The sequence below is a fragment of the Aotus nancymaae genome, unplaced genomic scaffold (genome assembly GCF_030222135.1).
Source record: "Aotus nancymaae isolate 86718 unplaced genomic scaffold, 86718_ANA_hifiasm-v0.15.2.pri h1tg000046l, whole genome shotgun sequence".
Classification (NCBI taxonomy): Eukaryota; Metazoa; Chordata; class Mammalia; order Primates; family Aotidae; genus Aotus; species Aotus nancymaae.
In genome coordinates, this window is record NW_026988460.1 from 9,501,892 (window position 1) to 9,520,029 (window position 18,138).

Below are 18,138 nucleotides of genomic sequence, written 5' to 3' on the forward strand. Positions count from 1 at the left end.
CTCTAACACCCTCACATGGATTATCAGGTTTCAACATAGGAAGGTTGGGAGGACACAGGCATTCAGACCATAGCAGCCACTATGGACATCAACATGTTGAATCCCACATGTCCTACAAAAGCTAAGCTGTCAATTTTAAAAGGAAGCAGAAGTGTTGTGAATAATGAAAGCTTGTTTTGATGCAAATTGTTTGTGACTTTGTGAACATGTGCTTACAGACTTTGTAAACTTTGTTAACATGTGTGTTAGTATCATGTGGGCTTTAGTATCTGTCTTTGATGCGAATATGAATGTCCTTCAATGCTAATATGAGTGTCTGTTAGCACTTATGAATGTCTTGCTTTACGTGAATATGAGTATTAGATTTTGTTGAACTATTTTTTGTTTGTTTTCTAGTGACAGCGATGAAAAACCTCTCAAAGGAAGCCTTCGGTCCATTAATAGGGATATGCAGCCTACTGAAAGTGCTGACAGCTTAGTCGAATACGGAGATGGAGACCATGGTCTATTCAATGAAGATGGATCATTTATTGGTGCTTATGCTGGATCTAAGGAGAAGGGATCTGTTGAAAGCAATGGAAGTTCTACAGCAACTTTTCCACTTCGGGCATAAAGACAACATATGTAAGCAACACAACTGGTTCACCCCAATCTTCCATATTTATCTGTTCAAGGGAGCAAGAACTTTCATATAGGAATAAAAACATGTTGGCCGAAGATTTCATCCAGAATTAATATCCTGCAATTATGTTAAAAAAAAATAGCACTGCCTGCAAAATGTAAAATGCCAAGTATTTCAGGCCTATGTTTTGTTTTTGTTTTCAGGTGCTCAAAATGCAAAACACAAAACAAATCCTGTATTTAGATACACTTCAACTAAATCCAAAGTCCCCATTCAGTATACTCCATCTTTGCCTGATTTTACTATTCGGTGTGCTTGCATAGATGTTGCTGCCTTGTGGGGTTTTCTCGGTACGCACATTGGTATTCAGTCTTTGAGAACTGGCTTGATTACTTTGCTTCACTACAGGTTAAAAAACCATAAGCAAACTGGTTATTTAAAATGTAAAAAGGAAAATGAATGTCTTATTAAAACACTTCATTGAATATATACAGTCTAAATTTATTATTTAAATTTTAGTAGCAAAAGTCTTAGGTGAATAATCAACTAGTATTTATTGAGCTCCTATTTGCCCAGAGATGGTCATATTTAAACAGAATTATAACTTCTTCAGTTTCAACATTTTTTTTTAAATTTCTGTCAGTTTTGACATCCACAAGCATCACTTTTTGTGTCTGTGTTTGTTTTTTTTTCTTGGACTAATTTCAACTGCAAAGGAAGCAGTGGTCAAAAGATTGTTTTACACAAGAACAGGCAAAAAGTGACCATTGTTCTGGATTCTAACAGCTACATCTACTTAATATCTTCATTTCTAAAGTGACTGTTTTTACCTTTTTTCTATGTTTATATAATGGTATGCTTGCATATATTTCATGAATACATTGTACATATTATGTTAATACTTACACAATTTAAAATATGGATGTGTTTTATTTTGAAGTGAAAAAAGGAACATTAACAGGCATGTTTGTACAGCTAGAATATACGAGTAAGATACTGTTTTTCATCATTCCAGAGTTACAACTAAAAACATGAGGCTCCAAAACTGAAGACTCTGTATAAAGCATTTGAATTTTATTCTTATATTGCTTCTTTCAACAGTTTCAAAATAAAGTATTATAAATATTGAGGGAAATGTTTTCATATTTTTCAAAATAGGTTTTTATTGTTGAATGCACGTCTATCCCAGCCCCTCAAAAGAAAAACTGTTTACATAGAAATTCCTACACGTTTCCGTATATGGCATTTTAGACATCTTTGTGGTGAGAATTTTTTCCCCTATATTCTCCTTTTGTCAAAGTCAGTACAAATTCAGGGAATTTATTTTCTAGCAGTTGTGACACAGTCCTTTTACAACTGTAAATGAACATGTTTTAAAAACAACATAGAGGACGATGCATACATGTCGGTCAAGTTAACGTTTGACTTGACATTTTATGGAAACAGTTTTTAACCTTACCCTGAAATACTTACGTTGAAGTGAAATTGACTCACAGATTTTACTTTAGTTTTTGAACTGTATTACTGTTATATTGTTATATCCTCAACTTTGATTTATGTAACCCCTTCTATTTCTTGAAGACCAAAACTTGGGGTACTTATCATGGTCACTGCAGGAATGCACATGGAATGAATATCTACCTGTTCTTTTGAACCTCACGTGTCCACCAGAATGCATAGACAGGAAAAGAATGTCTTCTTTAAAATTGTAATTTATGGGCTCAGGATTTGACCACACTCCTGGCAGTTAAACATTTCAAAGGAGGAAGGCAATGTGGTGCCGACCCCATGTGAGTGTGAGGATCTACACATCCATCAGTGCAGCTCGAGCTCCATCCTCCTCTGATGTCTAAGGTTCAGATTTTCTGGAGGAACAGTCACCATGGTTTGATTTATCTGGGAGAAAGTCATGGTGCTCAGCTACTGAGGGGGGCAAGGTTGTGACATTCAAGTTTAATTCTGGTACTATTCTATCTCCTCTTCTTTGTCATCAGCCAAAACATGGTTTTTAAAGTCATGCAGGTTAGAAACAATGTCAAAAAAATTAGGAATTTAATAATCTTCAAGTCAGAAGTTAAAACAAACACTGAAATATTTGCACTTCCTACACTTCGTGTTCCCCTTTAGCTGCCTGAAAATCAAGATTGTTCCGACTTAGATTTTCTGAGTGGCTAAAATTTATGGATCGGAAAAATGAGATTTAATAATGACTGTTTTGCTATTGCAATTACCTTTCCTCAATACTACTTGGCTACTACTGGGACTCTTCAGCACAGAAAGAATAGGTCTATGATTATCCCTGATTTGAATTGTGAAATTATATTATATGTGTATTTTATGAATCAGAATAAGCTTCAAATAAAATAAAACCAAGTAGGTTCAAATGGATTTCATTACTTTCCCTCAGAAAATGAGTAACGGAGTCCACGATGTGCAATGGTAATTATAAATTGGTGATTGATTGTTTGCAAAAAGTGCCCACTAGTGATAAGGCAACAGGCAACATTTAGAATTTTGTTCTTAACTGGCTTTACACTAACTTTCTCTAGTCTACTGTCAATATTATTTTAATGTAATTGATTGTATATAGTCTCAAGGATGGTTGGTGGGCATGAGTTCCTAGAGAACTGTCCAAGGGTTGGGAAAATCCAAGTTCTCTTCCTGGTTCCAGCACTGATTTTGTACATAAACATTAGGCAGGTTGCTTAACCTTTCTGTTTCAAACTCTCTCAACTCTAAAGTGCTAGTAATAATCTCAGTTACCTTATCTTTGTCACAGGGTGTTCTTTTTTATGAAGGAAAATTTGAAAATGATAAAAGCTAAGATGCCTTTTGATTTCATAAGCAAGTCTTTAATTATGTATCTAAAAGTCACCCCACATACCAACTCAACTTTTTTCCTATGAACACATAAATATATTTTTATAAACAAATTACAGAAAACAAATCTACTGCTTAGTGAGCAGTATGATTTGCACATGCCATTGAAAATTATTAATCAGAAGAAAATTAAGCAGGGTCTTTGCTATACAAAAGTGTTTTCCACTAATTTTGCATGCGTATTTATAAGAAAAATGTGAATTTGGTGGTTTTATTCTATTGGTATAAAGGCATCGATATTTTAGATGCACTCATGTTTGTAAAAATGTAGAGCACAATGGAATTAGGCTGGAAGTCTCCATATTTTTTTCCTATTTTATACTCATGGAAGAGATAAGCTAAAAAGAGGACGATAATGAGAAATGTTAGTGTGCTTTTTTAAGCACTTAAAACATAATTGCCAATTGAAACCCTAAGTGTGTTTACATACCATTAAGATATGATTCTTGTAACAATTTTAAATTGATTGTAATGGGATTGGGTTTGTTACCTGTATCTGTGGTAGTATATATCCTAGTGTTCCTATAGTGAAATAAGTAGGGTGGAGCCAAAGCTTTCTTTGTTTTGTACCTTAAATTGTTTGGTTACATCATCAAAAGAGATTAAAGGTATGTAGAACAGGTTCACCTGACTACCTTTTTCTTTTGGCTTGGATTAATATTCATAGTAGAACTTTATTAAAATGTGTTTGTATTGTAGGTGGTGTTTGTATTATGCTTATGACTATGTATGTTTGAAAATATTTTCATTATACATGAAATTCAACTTTCCAAATAAAAGTTCAACTTCTTGTAATCTAAAAATGTTTGTATTCTGTTCTATACAGTTGAGAAGAATCAGAATTTACATATTAATCTTAATTACTTCAGTTGCCTCTGATCCTGGAATATCTATAAATGAAATATAATTTAATAAAGTATAAATAAGATATAAATAAAATATTTTGATTTCAATTACTTTGATTTATAAAGATACAATATCATCAACATTGATAAAACAATATGCCAATAAAATTTATACTTACGATAAATATTAATTTAAGGTGAATGTATATTTTTCTGGTCATTTTTAATAAAAGTGTAGAAATGTCACTTTTCAAGAAAATGTCCAATATGCTATATTTTCAATAAGGCTAGTAGATAATTTTGACATGGTCTTTTAGAATTGGGTTACCTAATTTGGCTAAGTGGACAATTTATTCAAAATTGTGATTTTTAAAAACTGTTTTATTGACCGAGCATGGAGACTCACTGAAATCAGCTCTTTGAGAAGATGAGGTGGGTTGATCACTTAATGCCAGGAGTTCAAGATCAGCCTGTGCAACATAGTGAGACCTCTTCTCCACAAAAATAAAAAATAAAAACCATGTTATCTATACCAAGCACTTTACACACAACATCACATTTAATCCTCAAACAATCTTCTCTGGTTTTTAAATTAGGGGACTGGGAGGTTAACTAACTTAATGAGCATCACCAGCATGGGCTAGAACTAGAAATCAAACCCAGGGATGTTTAACTCCAAAATCCTAATTCATTATATCATTAATAGTAAATTTTTATGCCCTCACTCCTTCACCTTTTCTTAGAAATACTAAAGGTGAGTTTCAGCTTAATGCCGACTTATTGATCATGTTTACAGACACCTTGGCTTTAAGATACGTGATCAAGACATGCTATAGAGGACAACAATCAATGCTTTATTGTATAAACAGTTGAATGTGTAAAACCTAAAAAGTAGTCATTCAAATAAGCCAGTTGTTTTTAAATGAATGTCACACATTTCTTGTATTTCATTCACTTTTTTGGGAAACTGAAAAAGAAAAGAAAGTTTTTATTAGAAGTGGCTTCAAAAATAACTACGCTAAACATTTTTAAGTTGGTATTTGTATTTCCTTATCAAACACCAGAATCTATGGTAGGACATATCTCTTCTTTTGCCACTCCAAATCAGCAGACTGCATTTAGGATGATAGAGATGTTTTATATAGACATGGCTGCTTCATATGTACCAGCATGGTATGAAGAATACCAGTCACAGACTAAAGTGGAAACTCATGAGTGATTTCTAAACCTGAGGATCACTTTCATTTTAAAAATCAATATTGTTATAAATGCTTCGGCAAAGTTTCTCCAAGTTGAAATTAATAAACTACACTCTAAGAATGACAGCGACTCAAGGAAGGTTGTCTAACTTGGCATTAAGAACATAATCTTGATTGCAACACCATATTAAGGGATTTTGCTAAATTAGACGAAATACATTTATGGAAAATCACAAAAATGATTTATTAATTGCTTGTCTCTAGAATATTAGGCATCCAGATATCACCAGCCTATCATTAGAATAGTGAGACTTCTGCAATGATTACATTCAATCACCTCTGATGTTCTGTAATATGTGGTCATGTGAAAGCCAAAGCTTTGCAAGAATAACTGGCAGTGTGAGAACAGAACACACTTTGGCAGCTTACTTTATAACTTTTAAATATTTGGGCATATGGCATATAGGCCTCCATTTCTCCCCCTGCCCCACTGTGCAAACACTGGTGGCAGGCTGGAATGGGTGGTACCTGGATCCAGCAGCTCTCCCTTGCAGTTCCAGGTGCGGGGCTCCAGGGAGCGGTCTAGCAGGTGTCAGAGGCCCCGCCCCCGCCGCCCACCTCCTTGGAAATTGGCAGCCCCGGTCCTAGGGCGCTGTCCCAGGGTCAGAAGGAAGTCTGGGGTCGTGAGCGCGGGCTGCGCAGGGTTTTAGTCACTCGTGGACAAAGCGCATCGTGCTCGCGTTGCGGCCTCGGGCGGAGTTCCCCGTCCCCTTCCCTTCCACACCCGCAGGTGCGCTCTTCCTCCACTACTTGCCCTCCCCCCGACTCCCGGGTCCGGCCCCTTCGGGCAAGTTTGGAGCACTCCGGTCTCCGGGCTCGCGTGCGTGTGTCCCAGCAGCCCCGGGAGGTGGGCGAGGGCGCGGCCTGGGGACCCGGAAGGGGAAGGGGCCGGCTCGCGGGGGCTGCCGGAAGCAAAGGCGGCCGCCGCTCGGGAACCGACTCCGCACGTGAGAGACACCTAAAAACGGATTCCGCTCCGAGACCCCCGCGAGTCGGATGCCTCGGAGGGCGCGAAAGGAGCGGGCGGACGCTGCGGAGTAATTCCCGCAGCGGCGCCCAGACGCCCAACTTCGCGGCTGCAGCAGCCGAATCGCGGCTCCTCCCTCCGCGGCCCTTCCCTCCTCTATATTCCCCTCTCCTCGTCCCTCTCCTTCTGGCTGTGCTGGGCTCCAGCAGGTTAAGCCTTCTCTGGGCGCGCGGGGCCGCAGCAGCTGCTCCCGACCTCGCCTCGGCCCAGCGCAGGGCCTCCTGCTTCCATGGCCGATTCTGCGCGGCGGCGGGACGACGGAGATTCGGACGCAGAGCTCGCCCCGGCCGGCATCAACATGCTGCTCAACAAGGGCTTCAGGGAGTCGGACCAGCTTTTCCAACAATACAGGTGACCCGCGGGCCCCCGCCTCCCCAACCCCGTCGCTGCCGCGCCCCGTGACCGGCTCACGGGCTCGGGAGCCCCCTTCCCCTCCTTCGGTCATCAGTTCACCTCCCGGGCTACATCTGCGGCCGGAGAGAATCTGCCTCCCCCGCACTCCCCACGCCGGACTCCGTGGTCCTTTCCCTCCCGGGACCCGTTGCGCACCCGCCCCGCGCCCGCCGTCTTCCCTCACTTTCTCTCTTCCTCGCCCTCCCAGAGATGTGCCCGGTGCCGGTGGGCTTCTCTGGGCAGGACAGCTGGACTTGGGACCGGATGCGATGTGAGACGGCAGCGGCCTGGGACCCGGGTCCGTCGTGACTCTGGCTCGCGTGCTGCCCTGGCAGCCGTTGTGACTCGGAGCCCACCAGCTGCCTGCTCCTCGCGCCTCGCGCGGCTCTGCATCCTTGTGCATTCCAGACGCTTTTATTGTTCCAAACATACGCACAATTGCTTTGCTGTGCCGAAATTTAAAAACTTCAGCCCAGCTCTGCCCACTCATCCCTCTGCCTTGAGAATGGTGGGAAACACGTGTGTTCAGTTAATTTTTTATTTGTGTTAAAAGCTAAAGAACTGAAACCTGGTAGTTTTCCTGTGGGAGTGGAAGGAACCTTTATTTCGTTGGCCGCCTGGAGTGTCTGTTCTCCGGTGGAAGGAAGCAAGTTTGTGATTTGCAGTCTGATTGATGACAAGCCATAAGGATGTTGATTAGCAGCTTTCCCGAACACGTTTAAGGGCCATATGCTTCACACTTTGGAAACGCTGTGGTTTGGTTGAATGAGAGAACCAATGTGCAGCTGTGATGGAGAGGCCGAGTTTGTAAGAATGAGAGGGGAGAGAGGGAGTGATGCCTGAAATCTCAGACCTCAAAGAATGACGGTTTCTACCCAGCAGAGCTTCCACCTTCTTAGTGGCAAAGCAAATACCTCACAACTATGGACTTTTCACTAAAGCTCTTTTACTTTTAAATCGGCCATTTTCCCTACTTTGGTCTGAAAAACAACTTCAATTTACTTAGAATATGTCGTTCTTAAGCACCAGTCTGGTTTCAAGATGGAGTTTCATCAGAGGATGTTGATGGGGGGATGTTAAAGGTTTACTTGTCACACAATTTCTCTTTTGTAGTTTTTAAGCCCTCAGGAAAAAAGGTCTGAATATTTCTTATACTGTGCTATTTTTTCTTTCTTTTTAGACTACCAGTTTGTGTTGTATAACAAAAGGCACCATATCAATAGGGCTGTTTTTGTCTTATTTTTCCTGCTATTCTCCCAGTTAGCATATGGTAAACACTTGGTGACATCTTTGAAAGAATGAATAAATGATGTAGGAATTGTGAATTAAGAGTATTGCACATAAAAGGGAGAAAAAGATTGATATTTTAAGACACATGGAAGAAGATCAAACATAAAAGCTGAGTAAAAAAAGTCAAGGAGATAGACTGGGAAAAATATTAACTCTAAGACATTGAGAATAAAGTTATTTTATGGGACCTGTTTTGAATTGAACTGAGCAGCTAAACATAGGCAGAAATTGAGATTGTGTATTGGAGCCACAAAGGAAAACACCTAGGTTAGTTGTGCATACACTAATGTGTGATCTTGAAATAGAGATCTTGGATCCAAGCCACAGCTGATCCCGAAATTTTTTGATTTTTGGTATTTACCACAAAATGTATTTAGCAAGATAACATGTATCTCATTTATTCTTTATAACCCTGAGATAGGTATTATGCTATGGCCAATGTTTTGCAAAGGCACAGCTGAGAGAGGGAAAGGTTAAATAATATACCCAAGGCTCCCACAGCTGAGAGTGGGGGAAAGTAGGATAGGAACCCAGGCGGTGCTCTTTGAGTTGTTGCTCTTAACTTTTAGAAAGAACTCTGGAATAAAAAGGAGTTAAGGGTCATGGCTTCTCGCTACTTGAGACGAATTTTTGAGAACATTGTGGGAGGAGAGTGATGGGTGGAAATACCTCAAAAACGTGTGTGGGCCTGCAGGAAAACTAGTGCTTCCATCATTGAGTCTCAGCAGGTAGGAAAGAAGCCGCACCATCTGAGTGGGTACAGATTCTCCACGTGTCAGGAGAGATGGCCTTGAACTTTCTTCATTATGAGGCTGGATATGTACAATGCCAACTGTGGTCAGGAGGCAGGCTGCCACCTCATGTTGGGGCATGATGGCGTCCAGACTACACTGACATTCAGTGGTTGGAGCTCTGTGGGAAAAAAAAGAAAAAAATCCAGTAACCCCTTTAAAATATAGCTAAAAGTCAGTTATACCCTTAAATGTTCCAGAGAGTATCAGTACCTAGATTTAAACTGCTGAATTCAATCATTTCTGCATCATCCAGCTTTAAAACCAAAGCTTATAGGTTTTACATACTGGGACAGTCTGGCAACCACAGAAAGAAAATTTCTTTCCAACATGTTACTTGCTTGAGAGGGCTTTATCCCCCAAGGGTTTATGCTAGGGACACATAGACAATACAATAGATAGAAATCGAGACACTGGGCACTAAGTTGTACTCAGTTACTAATACGCAGCTTTGCAGTAAGGTACTCAGTTGCATTTTTTAGATTATTTATAATTGGACTCATTGCTTTCATTTTAAAGGTACTTCTGGAATAAATATCTGCAAAAACCATAATTGAAAATGTAACTAAGATACCTTTAAAATAAGTCTGTATTTTCCAGTTTTTTACATACCCTGACATGTATATAGTAAATACTCAATAAATGGTAACTGTTATGCTTTCTACATCCAACTTTTTAAAACATCAGTTTTTGGTTTATTTGCTCAAATACTTTATGCTACCCTAGCAAAATGCTTTTGCTCCCCAAGTCACTAGATGGATATGTTTGTGCTGGGCACCAAGGAGTGAGGCTGGGTTTCTAAGTCTTTGTCTCAATGAACAGGCTTGTCTCTAGGGTGGAACTTCGCTTTACGCCCCCTAGGCAGTAGAATGAAGACAGAAGTGAAAAAAGGGAGGAATCCTTGCCGATGATTTTATCAGACCTTGTGGTCTTTTTACTTCTAATATAATCAGTAGTACAGGTTCTGAAATGAAATGAATGGTAGGGTTTGAAGTCGACATAGCAGAAAAAGAGAAGGTTGTATGGATTTGCATGGTTGTTTTATGGAGACGTGCATGTGTTTGCTTGATTTACTTGGCATTCCAGCTTATCTGCCTTCTTCAGGGAGCATGGTCCTCTTGGGGAGTATCCTCCCTCATCTGTATGGTTCTAATGAAGCTGGAGAAGCAATACTCTCTCATGGTAAAGAGCACATGGCTGTGAGCTGGATTCATATCCAGGTGTCAATACTTACTGTGTGAGCCTGGGCAACTTAACCTCCTTGCGCCTCAGGATCTTCATTTTAAAATGGACATAATACAGTACCTTCCTTATTGGGTCATTTATTTCTCCTGGGTTTCCCCCAGAGAGCCTAAGGTAAGGGATTGGGTGCAGGTGGTTTGCACTGCAAAGGGATCTCAAGGAGTGGAAGCAGGTGAAACAGGGAGGAAGGAAAACCTAATCCAAGGTTTTGTTCTGAGCCGTTCGTGGCCGTGGACACTGGGGCTTGGCCCTGTTGCAGGTTTTTTAAGGACTGTGTAGATTGCATTATAGAATTGTCTCCAAGGGATTAAGGAGGGGAGGAGTATTTACATAAAACCTCCCATTCTTGGTTGGCCCATAAAAGTGTTCCCTCTGTTGCATATGTAGGTTTGCACATGTGTATCAGAATATTTCCATAAGAGACTCTCCCAGCTCTGATACAGAAGCTACTGGGAGAGACAAGATGTTGTCATACCAGATAGCTGCCACCAACTGGCTGGAGTAAAAGAAAGAGAACTTGGAGATTTAACAGGAGATACTGATAAAGGATTAAATGGAAAAAAGAAAAAAGTGTACAAAACTTCTAGACCATTGTCTGGCTCAGAGTATGTACTCAATTCATGTTAACCAGGCATACATACTTTTCTGGGCAGATACATACATATAAATAAATTTATTTAATTATGTTTTTACATTTCCTTCTGTTATATCATGCACATATTATGTCTTAGGATAAAATTGTCAAAGCTTCACTTGACCATGTAACAGGAGCAATACTGACAGTCTATCACTCCTATGTCTTCGCAGAAAAAGAAGACATAGGAGTCTTCTTACCATACCCCAGGTAAAAGTTTGGGGTTATAGCACACATAAGACTGATTATTACCTGGATTACAAATTGAATAGGTAGTTTGATTATACATGCAAGTTCCTAGGGAAGCTGCTTTACACTCATGATGTGTTTGGCATAGTAAAGTTTTAACTTGTGTATTCCCTATTTATGTAGTGTGGGTGCACATAGGACACCCGTATAGGACTTCCTCGCTTAGTAGATTTGCCATAGGGCTAACGTGAGCAAAATGAAAGGTAACATTTTTACACTAAGACTGGACAAGGAATGCTTTCTCCTGGGAGCAAAGCTTTGCAGCAATGTCAACATAGTAACAGGATACTTAATATTGTTAAAATAACAAGGCTTAAGATTTTGCTTAAGATTTTAGTTTACGTTTGCTTATCGGTGGAGATTCCTCGAGCTTCGGCCATGCGTTGACTAGTCAGCTTCTGGTTGTGTGACTAGAGCAGGGCTCGATGGTTTCTCAGGGTCGTCTGCATCTGGGACCGGACCGAGCTGGTCCTGGTCCTTGTCGATGACATGTCTCAAGGTTAGCCTGTTGGGTTAGTCCGGATCTGGCTGACTGGTTCACTTGTTCACTGTTCACAGTTAAGGCTGTTGGCCTTAACTGGCTGTGACGAATCCAGAGAACAACTTTAGCAACTTTAACAGAAGTAGGGGTGGATAAGGTTACAATAAAAGGGCCCAATGTGGATGGGTTGTACTTCTTAACCCAGACAGAGTCTCTGGGTTTAAATGAATGGATTGGAATTGTTAAACTTATAGGTATTCTTTTTTGTACCCAGCTTTGTTTCATGGCTTTACCTAGGGCCTGCATTTATCTCCTTAATGTTTATTTTTCCTATTTTTTTTTTTTTAAAGATTTTCTTTTACCCGTGTTGGGTGGGGGTGGTTTCCCAAACAAAACTTCATAAGGCGAATATTAGGTCTGTTTGGTTGGGGTGCATCTGACTCGGAGAAGGACCATGGGCAAGGCTTGATCCCACCATAAGTGTGTTTCCTGACAGAATTCTTTAGGAATTGTTTCAGTGTCCGGTTTATTTGCTTTACCTTCCCTGAACTCTGGGGACGGTAGGCAGTATGTGATTTCCAACAGTTGAGGGAGATTTTAAACAGTCTGAGCTACAAATGCCGGTTCATTGTCAGACCTGAGAGTCAGAGGCAGCCCAAATCTAGGAATACTATCTGTTAATAATGCTTGAGTTGCCTCCATGGCTTTTTCAGTGCAGGTGGGGAAAACTTCTACCCACCCGGAGTAGGTGCAGACAAACACCAGCATAAACCGATAGCCTCCTGCTTGGGGCGTTTCAGAAAAATCTACAGGCAAGTTCTCACATGGGGTTACTCCTACTTTTTCAATTCCCCGGGGCCAAAATGGCCCTTGCCATTGGTCATTCTGAGCACAGGTTAAGCATTGTTTACAGACGGCTCGGGAGGTGACAGTGAGCAGTGGCACATAGAAGTGGCACCCGACTAGTGTTTCTAGTGCTGTTTTCCCATATGAGTTTCTTGGTGGAACAGTTTTACAAACCTGAGGGCTATTACTTCAGGAAAAACTAATTTTCTGTTTCAGAACCTCCACCAGCCTTTTTTTTTGTATAAGCTCTGTTTTCCTGAGCAAACCAGGTCCTGTCATTTGGGGAGTAATTTGGCTTCTCTTTAGGCAAGGGTTCTGGGAGGAGAGGCATGGCAGTAGCTGCCTTCCTACCTACCGTGCTGGAAAGCGGAGTATTTATCGCTGCACGTCTAGCTTCTGCATTTGCTTTTCTGTTTCCTCTTGCCTCTAGGGTCCCACCTTTTTGCTGGCCTTGGCAATATATAACAGCTCTTTTCTTAGGTTCCCATACTGCATCTAAAAGTTGTAGGATTTTTTCTGGATACCCTACACTTGTTCCTTGGGCAGTTAGGAGTCCTTTTTTCTTGTATATGCTCCCATGTACATGTAGCATAGCAGAGGCATACTTTGAATTAGTATATACGTTGACTCTTTTACCTTTTGCTAACAGCAATGCCTGCGTTAAGGCTATTAGCTCTGCTCTAGGGGCTGGGGTTCCTGTCGGCAGGCTTTGGGCGTCTACCACTGAATTTAGAGTTACAACTGCATATCCTGCCCGTCTGACTTCTTCTGTTACAAAGCTGCTACCAGCTGTAAAGTACTTGACATCTGGATTTTGGAGGGGCCGATCTATAAGGTCCCTTCTACTTGAGAATACTCTATCTACTGTCTCTATACAGTTATATAGGGGAGCTTCTGTTTCCAGTGGGAGGAGGGAGGCAGGGTTGAGAGTGTTTATAGTTTCTAAGGTTATGTGGAGTTTTTACATAAAAGCCCTGAAAGTGGATCATTCTAGGATTTGACAACCGATGGTGCCTTCTTTGCTCCATTAGTGTTAAAACAGAGTGTGGTACCCATACAGTTAACTGCTTTCCCAGAGTAAATTTATCAGCACTTGTAGCAGCAAGAGCCTTGAAACAGGATGGCCGTCCTGAGCCGCCGAGTCCAGTTGCTTTGATAGGCAGGCTATTGGGTGATGCCATGATTCCAGGATTGGGTTAAAACTCTGATGGCCATTCCCTTCTGCTCATGAACATACAGGAGAACGGGTTTAGTTATGTCTGGCAGTCCTAAAGCAGGTGCCTCAACTAGAGCCTTCTTGATTGTATTAAATGCTTTTTGTTGCTCAGGCCCACAGATAAAGGGTTTTCTTCCCCCTCCCATTTGTGGATTTATATATTTATTTTGCCATTAGTGAGAAATTTGGGATTTAAATATGGCAGAACCCTGTTGCCCCTAAGAACCCTGTGACTAGTTACTGGGAGGTTGGGGTGAGAATTCTACAGACAGCTTCCTTGCATGCACTGCCTAACACACGCTGTCTGTCTGTGGCTTATGGCAAACCCCAAGTATGTGACTCCTTCGCACGAAATCTGGGCTTTTTTTCCTTCCTTTTTATATACTTTACACCTTGCCTTCCACAGAAGGTGGAGGTTTGGGGTTCCTTCATGGCAATTTTCGATAGTGGGTGCTGCTAGGAGAAGGTCATTTCCATACTGCCGAAGGACACAGTTTTTATCTGGTGGGGTGTAAGCATTAAGGTCTGATGCTAGGGCCTCACTGAAAATTGTGGGGGAGTTTTTGAACCTTTGGGGAAGCTCCTTCCAAGTATACTGGAGTTTTTCCCATTGAAGGGCAAAGATGGATTGACTGACTGGCCTGGGGTCGAAGGCGGAAGAAAACATTCTTTTAGTTTAAAAAGTCAACAATACTGCATTGGAGGGAATTAGGGAGAGCAGAGTGTATGGGTTTGGAACTACTGGGTGAATAGTTACTGTTGCTTGGTTTACAGCTCGTAGGTTCCGCCCTGGCCTATAATTATCACAGGTATGGCACAATTTATTTCTAGGCAGCCGTTTCTTTGATAAGGGTGGGATGTTCCAGGGTGACTGGCATGGTTCCAAAATGCCATGTTTATTAGCCACTCTGGATGCTTTGCTATGCCTAAAACAGCCTCCTGTGGTATGGGATACTGGTGTAGCCGGACTGGGCTGACTCCCACTGTTAGTTCTGCTACCACTGGAGCATGATTGATGGCTAGCTCAGGTGGATTGTTTTCAGCCCGTACCTCTGGGAATTTACTAATTAATTCTGAATATAACTTCCTTCATTGGCCCCAAGTTTGCTTTATAGGTCCCTTCATATCCCTAGCAAATAATTGCCACTCAGCTTGTGGTATTGTGAAGGCTAATACCATAGCCTTTGGTTACTTAAAACCTAAAGTCATGTTATCTTTAGGCTTAAAAGAAATTTGTACTTGTAGTTTTTGGAGCAGATTCCTCCCCAACAAAGGAACAGGGCAGCTGGGAAGATATCAGCACTTGTGCCGCACCTCTTGCCTTCCAGTGACATATTTTGACTGGCAAAAGGGTTTGTTTTTGTTTGTTTTTACCTGATATTCCTATAGCCCCAATGGTAATAGTGTAAGACAGTGACCCACCAGTTTGGATAATATCCCACCACTAGCTATTGCATGGGGATAAACCCCATGATCTTTATAGACCGTTCCTTTGGGGCATGCATACTTTCAATGCCCTTTCTTTTTCCACACTGCACATTGATCTCTCTCCAGTCTGGGCCGGGTTTTAGACTCTGGTTTAGCTATATTTTTTTCTTGCCCTCTTCCACGTCCTCCTCCACATCCTTTCATTATCCCAGCTTTTCTTTCAACTAAGGCAGCTGCTAGTAAATCTGCCTTTTCCTTTGCCTCACGCCGTGCCCTTCTCTTAGCCCGGGTCCCGTGCAGGGAGGGCGCAAAGCAGCAGAGTGTCTGCAACCCACCTGCCACCTTTCCAACGCTACTACAAGATTTGCAAGAAGGAAGAAATGGTCATCTATGAGGAACAATCTTTATTAACAAAGATAAAATAGGGCAGCGGAGAAGTGCTGCAGGCTCCGACGTTGCTCCAACATGGGCGTCTCACCCGACTCCTCCCCACAGCCGTTGGCATCCACTGTCAGGTTTCAATGTTCCTGGACCTCAGGGCCTTCGTCCTCTCCAGTCTAAATGCAGAGACATTTGACATGGACCTGTTTTGCAAAATGCAATACGTTCTTATCGACTCTGGTTACCCTGCTGTGCACGAGAGCCAAAACCTCTTCCTCCTGTCTAGACTTTGGTCCTTTGACCGACACCCCCCATTCCCTCCCTCTGCCACTCTCTGGCCCCGGGTCACCATCCATCTACTGGCTACTTCAGTGGGGTCAACTGGTTCAGATCAACACTTCTGGGGCATCACGTGGAATTGGTCTCTCTGAGGTGGTGGAGATGCTGAGTAGTGGGATTTCCTCATTCCACGGTGCACACAGCTATCTAATCCTCACACTGCACCCCATGAATGTACAAGCAGCACGATTTGCCAATTAAAACAATACTAATAATGACAGAATAAATATAGTAAAATACAAGAAGTGTGGCTTCACCGCCCCACCTACCTGATTTTATCAGCCGCCCAACTATGTTGAGCGGCTTCTTCTCTTGGGTGGGCACAGGCAGAAGCATCTCATTAGTATTGAAATGCATCGCCTGGCAGCTCTGCGGCAGCCCCGGCTTCTTGTTGGCTGGGCCAACACAGCCTCGGGCTGCCTAGCTTCGAGGACGCTGGCTTCCTGTGATGATTGTTGAGCCAGGGTTCTCTGGGTGGTGCTCTGGGTGGAGGAGGCGGCCATGAGGTCGTGCTGGAAGGGTTGTTGAGCCAAAGTTTCTAAATCTTCACTGCCCTTGGAGCACTTGATGGAGGCTGCGGCCACGAGGTCACGCTGGAGGGCTTGCTGCGCCCAGGTTTGTAAATCTCCACCACTGCCAATGGAGCTCCCGATGGAGGAGGCCACGCGGTCACGCTGGAGGGCTTGCTGAGCCGAGGTTTCTGAATCCCCACCACTGCCGTTGGAGCTCGCAATGGAGGAGGCCACGGGGTCACGCTGGAGGGCTTGCTGAGCCGAGGTTTCTGAATCCCCACCACTGCCGTTGGAGCTCGCAATGGAGGAGGCCACGGGGTCACGCTGGAGGGCTTGCTGAGCCGAGGTTTCTGAATCCCCACCACTGCCGTTGGAGCTCGCAATGGAGGAGGCCACGGGGTCACGCTGGAGGGCTTGCTGAGCCGAGGTTTCTGAATCCCCACCACTGCCGTTGGAGCTCGCAATGGAAGAGGCCACGGGGTCACGCTGGAGGGCTTGCTGAGCCGAGGTTTCTAAATCTCCACAATTGCTGATGGATCTCTTGATGGTCGGGGAGGCCATGGGGGCATGCTGGGGGTCTGGATTAAAACTCTCTGTCTTCCTCTTCAGGCCGGCAGGTGAACTGGAAACTTGCGGGCCGGCAGGTGAACTGGAAACTTGCGGGCCGGCAGGTGAACTGGAAACTTGCGGGCCGGCAGGTGAACTGGAAACTTGCGGGCCGGCAGGTGAACTGGAAACTTGAGTGGATGGAGAACAGGTGGGATCCCCAGGAGCAAGGGACCGTAGTCTGTTATCGGCTCGCTTTCTTATTCTATCAGCAAAAAGGTAGGTGGCCATGGGATAATTATATAAGTTTTCTTTAATTGCCTTGGAGACTGTCTTAGCCCTGAATCCCATGGCCACCAAGACCTGGATCGTTTCAGCATTTGGGTGTTCCAGGATTTGCTTTTCATGAGTTGTCAGAGGCAACTGCTGGCCGTTGTTGACCCACGAGTCCCTGAGAACTTGCTGTACTGTGGGCCGCTCCCTGGGATCTGTCAGTAACAGTTTTTTCATTAGACTTTCCAGGCCTTTTGAGAAGGAAGAGGGGCAGATGTACCTTCCAGATCGAATTTTTGCTTGGAGGACCATACGACTCTTTGAGAAGAAGGGTAGATCCCTCGACACCATCTCGTACAAAGTGGCGCCTAGGCTCCAAACATCCATGGCGGGGCATTGGTAGCCCTGGCCCAGGATGACTTCTGGGGCCATGTAGAGGAAGGTGCCACAACGTGTTGTCAGCCACTGCCCCTCATCGTAAGTTGTTGCCAATCCGAAATCGGCAATTTTTATATTTCCTTCACCATCCAACAGGATGTTTTCCGGCTTCAGGTCCCTTGTGCTATTCTTCTCGCGTGGCAGTACTCCATGGCCGACAGCATCTGCTGGAACTTTGCCCGGGCCTCCTCCTCTGTCACGTGGTTGCGGTACAGCCACTGGTGCAGGTCTCCTCCTGAGGTATACTCCAATATTAAATGGCATGCATCTGTGGTGTCGATGATCTGAAATAGTTCTACGATATTGGCGTGGTGCACAGACTTTAAAATCGTCAGCTCTGTCTGGCTAATGGCGACACGGGCGCCAGTTTTGTGGGTGGTTTTCACGGCCACCTGGGTCCCAGACAGCAAGTGGCGGGCCAGCTTCACCTCGCTGAAGGCACCACG

At 43.2% G+C, this 18,138-nt stretch overlaps 1 protein-coding gene and 1 pseudogene across 9 annotated transcripts in view; both read left to right on the top strand.

Annotated features, from left to right (window-relative positions):
- LOC105734295 (neural cell adhesion molecule L1-like protein) overlaps positions 1-4,305 on the top strand; it is a 204,659-nt gene extending 200,354 nt beyond the window's left edge. For all 9 annotated transcript variants that reach the window (XM_064361927.1, XM_064361918.1, XM_064361922.1 and 6 more), the window contains one exon: positions 397-4,305. In XM_064361927.1, coding sequence (XP_064217997.1) covers positions 397-613 — 217 coding nt within the window. In that variant the 3' untranslated portion in view covers positions 614-4,305. The remainder of the gene's footprint in view (positions 1-396) is intronic.
- Positions 4,306-6,848: 2,543 nt separating this feature from the next.
- Positions 6,849-18,138, top strand: part of LOC105728195 (calcium-binding tyrosine phosphorylation-regulated protein-like) — a 60,742-nt pseudogene continuing 49,452 nt past the window's right edge.